This window comes from Gavialis gangeticus, unplaced genomic scaffold (assembly GCF_001723915.1).
Source record: "Gavialis gangeticus isolate Ggan-Ray unplaced genomic scaffold, GavGan_comp1, whole genome shotgun sequence".
Lineage (NCBI taxonomy): Eukaryota > Metazoa > Chordata > Crocodylia > Gavialidae > Gavialis > Gavialis gangeticus.
Window position 1 is genome coordinate 39,515,073 of NW_017728996.1, and position 11,567 is coordinate 39,526,639.

The window sequence follows — 11,567 nt, forward strand, 5'->3', positions numbered from 1 at the left end:
TCCCCCCCCCCCCTTTTTTTTTTTTTTAAGAGAACATCATGTCCATGGCTTAATGCTTATGCAAGAAAACTGTACTGCGGCTGCATGTTCCCTGACAAGATTAGGCAATCAATTCATATAATCTCTAGTTCTGTTGATTGCTTTACTGCCAGTAAAAGGACATTTATATAACCTACCTGCACAGAAACCACATCCCTTTTGTTTGAGAGATGACACTGACGGCAGCCTGAGAAATTTTCATGTGAGGTTTTGGAGTTGCAGCTAGGTTTCACTTTAATACGTGCCCAAAAGCAACTTAGTGCCTGACCTCATGCTTATTTTTATTATGAGCATTGTTATTAGGTGCCCAGGGCTCGCTCAATGCAAAGCTTTCTTTTAATGACGTGATTAATGTTAGCTGAGTTGAAAAATACTCTAGAACACTAACTGCCACTAAAAGCAATGCCATGTGTCTTTCACTGTTGGGAAGAGTGATCACACTGGCCTAAGTCATTGAAGAATCACTACCAAAAAGAGATGACTCAGATGTTGTTGATACCAGGGAGCATAAATGTGGATCAGAAAGATGGAGGAAGAAAAAGATAGAGAGATCTTGGGATGGATTAGAACACAGGTTGATGAAGAAGTGGTTAGTGGAGAAACATCTCTTTCCGTTCCGTTGTATTAAGTCATCATCTTTTTCTTTGGTCCGTTGCCCATGTCACCATGACCACCACTACTACCACCACCACAATTATTGTCATGTCCTTCTATTAACTCTGGCCATCGATGTCCTTCGGGACCAGATTATGACTGGCCCTGTGCAAATGCAGTCAGTCAAAGAGGAGGTGCTTACAGCTCCCTTTCCACTCCTGAGCTCCAGAACCTGGGGTCAGTTCCTACTAAATGCCAGACATAGAAAAGAGCAGCAGATTATGGGCTAGCTGATGGTAGGTGAGATACCATTTTGTTTTTCCTTCACCATACTGCAAACAAAAGAAAAGAAACAGATTTCTAAGCTGACATTTCATTTCACTGAAAAAAACCAGCCACTGCTTGAAGACAAGCCTTCCTTCCAAAAACATCTGTTAATCCTGGGTGCTATGAAAATGTTAAGAATATTAGCATGGGTGAAAGCGTGTTTAAAAGCTTCCATAAACCACTGTTCCAGCAAGACTGATACTAAGACAGGAAATACTAGGCCTGTGTGAAGTGGTTAGTATTTGCTTCAGATTCAGATTCGGCTGATTCAGGGGACAGTGATTCAATTCAATGATTCAAATCACTGGGCCAAATCGATTCGGCTGAATCTGATTCAGAGATTTGGCTGCTGCCAAACTGGCCGAATCTCTGAATCAAGCAGGGCTATCCCCCACCTGCTGGTCCAGCCCCATCAATGGCTGCCCTGCCCTCCCTCCCCACCTGGCCCCAGCCTCCTGACTCTTTTAAAAAAAAAAAAAGCCCAGCACTCACCAGTTGCTGCAAGGCAAGGGGATGATTCCTGCTGCCCTGTGCTGCATGGGGGGCACTGCCATGAGCCCCCATCTTCTGCCTGCTCTCCCAGCCCCAGCTTCTGGCTCTTTAAAAAAAAAGAAAGAAAAAAAAAGAAAAAAAGCCTTGACTCACGGGCTCCTGTGAGGCAGTGGGGGTGATCCCTGCTGCACCCCACTGCCCTGCACTGTATGGGGGGCTCTGCCATGAGCCCCCAGAAGCCCTGATGGCTGTTGCAGCAGCCAGTGAGTGTAGGGTTTTCTTTTTGTTCGGTTTTTTTAAAGATCCAGGAGCTGGGGCCAGGCAGGGTAGCTATCAACAGGGATGGGGGCTCATGGCAGAGTCACCCATGCAGTGTGGGTCAGTGGGGGGCAGCAGGGATCGCCACCCCCACCTGGCAGGAGCCAGTGAGTGGGTGCTTTTTTTTTTTTTTTTTTTTTTTTAAAGAATTGGGAGCTGAGTGGGGCAGCCAAGGGGAGAGGGGAGGGCTGGGAGAGCAGGCAGAGGTTGTGGGGCGCTCAGGGGGTGAGGGAGAAACAGGGGATGCGGCTGGGCCTACTTATCGGCACCGAGTCTGGGTCCAGCTCCCTGCTGCAGCGAGTGGGGACTACCTCAATCTACAAAGCTCTCTACATCTTTTCCAAATCAATTCAGAGAGCTTCAAATTGATTCAGACCTTTTTATTATTGGTCTTCTGATTTGATTCAGATTAGGAGATTCAGCTGCCGAATCAGGCTGAATCTCTTCCGAATCATATCAGCACCTGAAGCTTCACACAGCCCTAGGAAATACACCCCTTTCTGCTCCCTTCCCATCCCCTCACCAAAAGGCAGAGATAATAGAAGTGTTTGAGCATACCTACAAGAGTAAAACATGCATTGTGCCCACAGGGAAAGCAAAACCATCCATCAAACCTGATGCTTCTTGGAAGGTTTTGCAGGGTCACACAAAAATAAAATGTAATATAAATGGGCCTTTTGTGCCCCAGTTTGGCAGAAGCTTGGAACATGTTTCTTGCAGTGCAGCTATTGTGGGAGGGAGGGAAGGGATGCCATGGTTACTTATATCACTGAAATGATCTTTCTTTGTTTGATCCAAAGAGCGGTAGCCTGATATTAACTTGCCTGGGCCAAACTTGGCACAGGGTCCCTTGAGAGGTCTGAGAGAAGGGAAAGTGAAGCTTCATAGAAGATCCTTTTCCATTATAAGGAAAAACAAAGTGATATGTTAATGTCATAATAGTACCTGTGCACCTCTGCTGCAACTGCCAAGGGAGCTACCCTTGTACATAGGGAGAGGGAAATTAGGAGGAGGTTATGTGTTTGGAGTTGGAGTCTTCTAAGCTTTGGTAGCCACCTGCACTATATGAGCATTCATTACATATCCACGCGTATTAAAACTGCAGGAGGTACCGACAGTTCCATAGTGTCTGTTCTCATACCACTTCCTTACATTAGCACTCGACATGTTATGTGTACCCCCCACCCTCCTCTGCTGTGCAAGTTGATTAAGACTCCAGGGAGACTGTTACACAACAAAAGTGATCTTGCTTTAGCTCTGAAGGCAAATAACTTACGTGCAGAAAGTACGTATTTCATTTATTATTTAAACACTGTTGGCTTGTGATACCAAAGCATTTGCTATCTCCTGCTGCGTGAACAGAATTCCCAGGAATTCACCTCATGTTTGTGGTTGTCCACAGAGGCGCACATTCTCAGCTCCGTCTGCAGAAGGTGATGCATGCAACACTGATTAACAGGAATAGGAGCATCACTCCTGGCGCATGGAAGAAATATCCCTCTGGCAGCTTTTTAAAAATCCCACAATAGGGGATGTTTAACATTTAATGACTAGTTATCTCCATCACTGTCTAGTTATCTGGTCTGTTGTTAGTGCTGCTTGTTCCAAAAATATCAAAGATTCAGTTCCCCAAAACTGGCTATCTTCTAAAGTGGTACCCTTAGCTCAGCTAAAAATTATAGACTTGATGCAGAAATCACTTGGTGAAATGCTATAGCACATATAATGCAGGTGGTCAAACTAAGTGACCCTTTTTTTGAAAAATATTTGCTTTGTGATCCATGTACACATAAGCTGGACATTCTCTGTCTTAGATAAGGGAACAATATTTTATTTTAGAAGCCAATGTACTCATTAAACTATCTGAGACCGCAAAATAGATGGGAAGCCCTTCTATGCACTGTATGAAAATAATCATCAGTACTATATATTGTGACTGTGGCCTGTCCCATGAAGAACACAGTATATTCATGCATGAGAACAAATGGTCCAATGAAGATTATTTCCTGATCATTCAAGGAAATTTACATTAGGGCCTGTACATATTTTGTCCAGTCTAGGAGTCAAATCCCATTTGCCCAAAGACAAGCAACTTAAATCTTGAATCTACTCAATCTTGTGTGCCTTGCAGTCAGAGAAACAAAAGGTCCCCTTTTCTGAGCTGAGGCCTCCTATTAGACCATATATTTAAGTGAATAATAGATTCTGGACACAAGGCTGCCCAGATGGAAATTTGACTGGAGTTGACTTTACTGTCAAACACTTTATTTAAAATGTATTGAATTTGCCTTAAGATATCCCCTCCCTCACTTTCTATTTGGCTTAGCACATACAATACTTCTATTTTCTCTTTTGGATACAGAATGTTTGTAAAGCTTAGAAACCTCGAGACATTCACCTACATGGCATATTTGTCCACAACACTAGGCAGAGTTAGTCAGTGCAACCAGGAAGTTCTAAAGAATTGGTCATCACAAGTTAATTAGAGAATCTGTACTAACTAGATATAGCTCTTCTGTCTTTAAATAGATTTAAGATCATATGATGGCAGCAAAGACCACGTAGGTCTAATAAATGGACATGATAGCTTTCTTCTTTATGCATAAATTTAAAACCACTTTACAAAGGAAAGTATGCATTGTAATCACCATTTCAAACTGAGGCTGGGAGATATAATATAACTTGCCCAAGGCCAGACAGAAAAGCAGTAGCAGAGCTGTGAATATATCCCAGATATTCTGACCCTTAACTTTGGAGTTTAGTGAGAACGCTGCAGATGGTTGCGCAGTGCGTATAGGATCAAAGTCTACAGGTCTGTAACTAGGGGACACCCTTTCAGAGGTGCCAAGCTCCACAGTTGCCACGGACATCTCTGAGAGCAACAGCTGCTTTACACAGCTGAAAAATAGGCCATTCAATAGGGCATCACTGTTTTGATTTATGGAGCTCTCAGTAACTTTGGGTGCTACGGGGGCTTCCTCTCTGGGGAGCATAAAACCATTATTTCCCTCCCTCTAGGGTCAGTGACATGCATTCAGCTCCATTTCTCATACATTTCCTCTTCCACATGGAGAAAATAAGAAACATTGTACTCGCACTGCTTACCTTTCTAATGGCAAGACTGCTATATTTCCCGTCTGCAGGTGAGAGGCCTTTCGAATGCAGCTGGCAGGAATGCAACAAGAAGTTTGCTCGCTCTGATGAGCTGGCCCGGCACTATCGCACTCACACTGGAGAAAAGAAGTTTGGCTGCCCTCTCTGTGAGAAACGCTTCATGCGCAGTGACCACCTGACGAAGCATGCCCGGCGCCATGCCAACTTCCACCCCAGCATGCTCAAGAGACGGAGTGGAAGCAGCTCAAGAACAGGGTCAGTCAGTGACTACAGCCGTTCGGATGCATCGAGCCCCACCATTAGCCCTGCCAGCTCCCCGTAAACCTACCTGCACTGGACGTCAGCACTTTGCCTCTGATCTATATTGTGGAGTTTAATTTGTGTTGCACACTTTTTTAGAACTCTTTGCTTTTCGTTATTGTTTTATTTTAAAAATCAATAAGTAGCTGCCTCTCACTGCAATTTCCAAATAAATTGTCTTCACGTCACCAAACAGGCAGCTGGCCTAACCTCATGGATAGATGGACCTGAACGTTTAATTCAGAGACTTCTGCTGGCTTGATATTGCATACATTTTACAGCCTCAAATGGATGTTCTTGACTGTTGTTTGTAAAAAACAAGAAAACCTTTAAAAAAAACCCAGCAACTTTAGTTCACCTCAGGTGTTGAAGTCATTTTGTAAGAACAGATTGCACAACACACGCATACGTACAGTTACAATCCAACTGTGTCAAGTTTTGTCCCCCCTTCTCCTTTCTCAGGGATGGATATTTATGTTACACAATAATTACAATGAAGACACACCCCAACCGCAGCCTTATCCTGTAGATATATTTGCACTCGGAAGCTTTTTGCTAGGTTTTTTCACACACTGGGGGGAAAAAAACGCAAACAAACTGGAATTTAATGCCAGGCTCTTGTATTGTTTGATGTCACAGTTACATACCTATGTTTGGGAATGTCCATACAGCGGCCCTCTTCTCTTTCATCTAGCTGCTCTTTGCTTTTGATAGCAAGTGGCCATTTTACTTCTTGCTGAAGATGCTCCATAACCAGCTTCCTGTTGCAAAAACCTTCCTGAGGATGGATAAACTTTTTTAAAACTAGTTTAAATTTCCGAGAAAGATTTCTAAACGAGATGCCTTAAATCATGTAACCTAAGCATAAGGAAACACATTTACACTGGGTAACACTTTTCCTGCAAGGTAGTATGGAATTCTGGAGGCATTGCGTCTTCTCCTCCCCTGAGTGTTAAGCTCTCTGCACTGCCTGTTGAATATGGGACCAACAAAATATTCAAATCAAACCACATTGACTTGAACAATTTTATTTTATTTTTTTAAGAACTAAGAAAAGAGCATAGCTGAACCAATTGTTCATCAAAACTTTTAATAAGGTACTTACCTACTGTACAGCTCAATGTTAATAAGATAAAGAAATTGCTTAAGACAAAATTTCTGTACCCTGTTGCTTCATAACTGTGGTCACTGATAAAAGGAAACAAAAAAATCATCATAAAATGTCCTTTGGAAAAATAAAACACGCATTTTGAAAAAGTGTTATAAAAATGGTGTTTTAGCTTAACAGTGCTTCATGTTTCCCTTATATCTATAAAGTAGGGCTTTCTTTACTTCCAAATCATTGTATATTAAAAAAGGGAATCTTAATTAATTTTTTCCATGTTGGGCTGTTCTATGCTTTACAACTGGTATGTGCTTTACAAATGATCTAGAATACAGCAAAAGAACAGAGCATTGCAATGTAGCAGAGTCTCATTGGCAGCAAATACACTTTGTTTGGTTTGGCTGGTTCGAATGGTGCATATAAAACAAAATCAGGTGCTTTTATAGTTTTGGACTTTTTTCATATTACTGTACAAGATAAATGCAGTCAAGTGTAGCATAGTGAAAAGAAATTATACACCAAACCTGCTGTTTGATAGAAAGTGAATGCCTCCACATTCCAAAGGAATCTTGATTCATATCTTATTTGCTGCTTTGCATTGATCCAATTTTGCCAGTTTTTAATTTTTTTTTGTACTGTATATTAACTGTGAGAGGCTAATGCAGTATAGATTTATAAGTAGTTTCATAGGTACTTGCATAACATTTAAATTGTTCATAATATCAAGCACTCCTTCAGTTGTATGATTGGAAACTACTTAAATATAGGTGAAAATACAGATATTTCAGTGTGTTTATGTATATTTGGTTCAATCATCACTATTACAAAGCCATTTTCTTCCCTAACAAAGTGTAAATCACACTAGGCTGGAGTTTTTGGTTTGAAATAATGAATAGAAAATGAAAGAATGGAAGAAGCCTGTTGTAAGATGCTCTGTGAACTGTTTGATCTGTGTATGGAGTTGCTTGCTCACTGTGGGTTTGGGAAAAGCCATATCCATTTACCTCCATAGTTATAACTTTTGTAATCTCTTCCAATGAGATGCACAACATTGACATTTTTATACAATTCGGGTAATAGGAATTCACATTCCAATCATTTCTGTGGCTGATAGAAATGCTTTTGTGCTGTAGCTTATAAAGGGGCAATAAAATAATTAGATAAAGAATTTTACAGGCTATTTGTACCTAGTGCATACACTTTTAAAACAAATAATTAGATGTCAAATATATTTCTTATATGAATATAACTTAGTATGGGTACAATGATATAGGAAACAAACCGAAAACAAAGAATAAATATGAAGTGCTGGAAATGTATCAGCTGAAACAGTAATGGCCTTTATAGTCCGATTGCAAATGAACATCCATTATTTTCTCTAAAGAAAGCATTATATTCTTCCTAGTTCCGTGTGCAGTCTGCAGTTCTATTCCACCCATTATAATAGATTTCTTCAGGTTATAAAATTTTAGCATAAATTAAAGTAATGGAAGTTGTTATAGATTTAATTATAGGCAAAATGCTTTAATAACCTTCATCTAGGCATATTGCAAGCTTGCTAATAATGTTTGAACAGCAGCAGAGGAATATGGGACCAACCTTTCTAAACAGAAGTGCCAGGCAGATTTGTTCATCCAAACAACATGCTAAATCTTTTTTATTTCCTCCCCAACCTTGAGGTTTTAAAATTATTTTGTAAATTTAGACAGAAGCTGAAATATTCAATAGAAGCTGCTATGAAAGGAATTCCCACCTCAGCCAATTCATTCCATGAGACCAAATTTCTTACAAATACCTAAAACTTTGGGAAGGTTTCTGAATCAAATCTTCACACCTTCAGAAAGTCTTCCATCTCTGAGATGGACATGTCAGATAACATTTTTAAATTGCCAGTCAAGAATTGTCATTTTTTAAACACCCCCCACCACAGACTGTCAAAGCGTCTATTAAGTGCTCTTTCAGAAATCTGATGATGAATTCCTTCCCTACATTCCAGCCCACTAGTTGTTTTTATAATTGAATGCGAAAAAAACCTCCTGCCAGATTCTTACGTGTAAAGATGTAATCATCTGTCCAGAAGCAGAAGTGCCACACTGTCATAAGACCCTTTTCTCGTGATAATTCCTCCAGTTTTGCAGCTGTGAGACGTTTGAACCGCTCAGATAAAGTTTTTGAAAACTTAATGCCTTTTCAAGCTGACCTCAAGCTCTAAGAACTTGCTGTTTAATCATATGATCTCATGTGAAAGCAGTTTCCCATCACTAGATGCTCAGGAAATACTGTTCTGGTAAGGTGCTATTTCTGCCCGCTCCGATTTATGGAAAGCTTGTCTCACTCCTTCCACCCTCAGATGTCCTAAAAACTCAGGTGATGTGGATAGTTGTGAATAACCACATTGCCTGCAGACTTTAAATCTTCAATTTCATTCTTTTAGAATAGATGTATTTAATAGTAAAAAGTCAGATCTCAGGGTTTGGTTACAGTTGTCCCCAGTGCTAGTTCTGGAATTTGGACTGAACTGCCATGATGAAGGAAGAGTGCACAAAACTGAATACCTATCTTTTCAGCTTTCTTTGCAATCATAAAGGCTGCTTTTCTTCTCTTTTAAACCTACATTAAAATAAAAGTTGAAGCCACTTGATATTTCTCTGTAAATTACATTCAAAGTGATATAAACTGTTCCAAGGCTTATCTTCTTTAAGTTAATTTCACTGTCCAGCTGAGACCAGTGAGGGATGAGAAGGATGGTATTTTCTGTCTCAGCGGATTTTTAATCATATTTTATTTTAGTTATTAGAAACTTGCAATGTAATGCATTAACCTCCTTTCATGCAAGATCCAAGTGCATTAACAGCCATAAGACTTCAGTTTTCCATCTATCCCACTAGGAGAAATCCAGATTGGTAAAGTCTAGACAGCTATGAAATGTCCCCTCACTCCTCATGTCTGCAAACTAGTTGCTTCTTGCTTTTGTAATATTTGCTTGGTGTCGGTTTACATTACATAATGGGAAAGGTATATATTTATAAGAAACTATCAGAAGCCTATGTTTGATAGGAACACCTAAATTCTGTACAGGATGGCATGTTTTACTATGCATAACTTACCTTTCCTATTGTGTTGTTAGCTGCAGTAAGTTCTGGCCCTGCAAGCCTCTGTACAGCTTCAAAACCTCATTACTCTGTATCATTTCAGGGCTATTTGGTCCATTCAGCCAGTATGGAATCAGGGGTAAGAAAGGGCCATGCGAGCTCATACATTCCTAGCTGTCCAAGTTCACACCCAGATTTGCCCAGTCCAGCAGAGTGGTATGAGTTCTAAGGTTGGTATTGTGTGAACTGCACTGTGATTTTGGAACCATGCTTTATGAACAAAGAGTAAGAAAAATAAATTCTTCATATTTAAAGCTAGTTTTTCCATAATCATTTGCTTTGCTAATGCCACCAACTGATGCCTACAAATCTACTCCCTGGTGCACTCTTACACCATGTGTGTATTGGCGCTTATGTATGGACTATGCCAGTGAACAGTATAACGAACTTTATATTTTTAAGTGCTGGGGACAACCATAGAGACAACAGGTGGCCTAGAAAATACCCCAAAGATGCTCATGTACCCGCTAAGGAATATAGAGCGCATGAAACCATCTACTGGTGTAGATTTTCTATATGTATACACAGACACACACATAACCTGTCTGACGGGCGGTCTGCAGAGCAACTATAGGCATCTTTTTTATTACAACCAGAGATGGACCTGAACCAAACATCCCTGAATTTTGGGAGAGTTTAAATCCCCTTTTGAATTTTGTGGTTTAGTCCCATCTCTAGTTACAGCTATAGTTACCTGTATATTTACAAATGCTGTGTGTGTGTATGTTTGTGTCAGTGTGCAAATGCACATGTTTACATACATACTTTCAGCTTTTGGTGAAATTAGATGCCATGTGCATCATTTTCACCCAGACAGTTTTTTCAACAGCACATCAATGCTTTCATGGGTCACTTTTCAACTATCTAAATCACTACATTGAAGTATTACAGTTGTACAAATATATGCCGATCTATTCTTGCTCTGCTGTAACTTTTTATGTATTTTATACTGCATAGATTATATATTGTGACAATGTCCTATGCAAAAAAATTAACAATTGTAAAATATTGTCTTAACTTGTATGCATGGTTAGCAACGTTTACATTTTAAAATAAAATTTATAATTAAGAAATATTTTTTTTTATCATTTTCCTTTCCTAGGCATCGGACTAAAAATATTTACTAGGAATGGGTAGAAACAAACGTTCTGCTAATCTACAATCATTTTGGATCTGGAAAAAAATAAGGGAAGGTTTTTAGATCTAGTATTGTAAACAAGAAACAAAAAGCCTAAGTAGAAACAGGGGTTTAAGTTGAGATAATTACATCAGTTACAGGTTTTTGAATGTCATCACTGTTAAAAAAAACTAAGGCACTTTAATACCAAGACAAATCTTACATGTGTGATGGTGGCTTGATATTTATGGTCTTCTGCCTCAGGGATTTTAGGTTATAGAGTCAAATCCAGGAGACCTTGTTCAAGACTAGTGCATACAATGGTCCCATTGACTTCAGTTCTGCTCATGAGACTAACCCTTGAGTCAAATTATACAAATGCCCCCTCCCATTTTCTTTGAACATGTAAGTCTACTTGCTTTCTGTGCAAGTATGGAGATGTTTTATGAACACTAGTAAATTTAGCCCTACAACATCCCAACGTGCTCTTACTTGAAGATGAGAAACCTGAAGCACATCAAAGATAAGTATAATGCCATGGTCACGTAGGCAGACCGTGGCAGAAAAAAGATCAGAGCCCCAGTGCTCCTAATTCTCAGGTCTGTAATTCAGCCACGAGCCATTGTCCTGGTGTAGCCGACATCATAGCCACAACCCCCGTCCTCTCTTCTACCACACTGATAAAACAGTGTTATACCCTGCAGTATGGGACGATTCAGAGTACAAATAAGCAATATCTGCAATTAGTTTTAAGGAGTCGACATTTGAAGCGAGTAAAGGAAGATGACTAGTAGTCAAATATTTCGAGGAAGTCAAGAACATTTGTGGGAAGGCTTTGAAAATGAATGTGTTTCTCATGCTGAAGTCATGATAATTGTTAAGAGCAAATAACTTGGAGGAGAGCCATTATCTTTAATACCATATTTCTTGGCTTATTCGTACTATTCATTATCTTTGACCACAAACCAGTGAACTTGCCCATCAGCATGTGCTTATGATCAACTGCTCT

General features: G+C 39.9%; 1 protein-coding gene across 1 annotated transcript in view; it reads left to right on the plus strand.

The window, feature by feature from the left end:
- Nucleotides 1-10,516, plus strand: part of KLF13 (Kruppel like factor 13) — a 51,680-nt gene extending 41,164 nt beyond the window's left edge. The window contains exon 2 of the mRNA XM_019504353.1: nucleotides 4,914-10,516. Coding sequence (XP_019359898.1) covers nucleotides 4,914-5,206 — 293 coding nt within the window. The 3' untranslated portion in view covers nucleotides 5,207-10,516. The remainder of the gene's footprint in view (nucleotides 1-4,913) is intronic.
- Nucleotides 10,517-11,567: the final 1,051 nt, after the last annotated feature.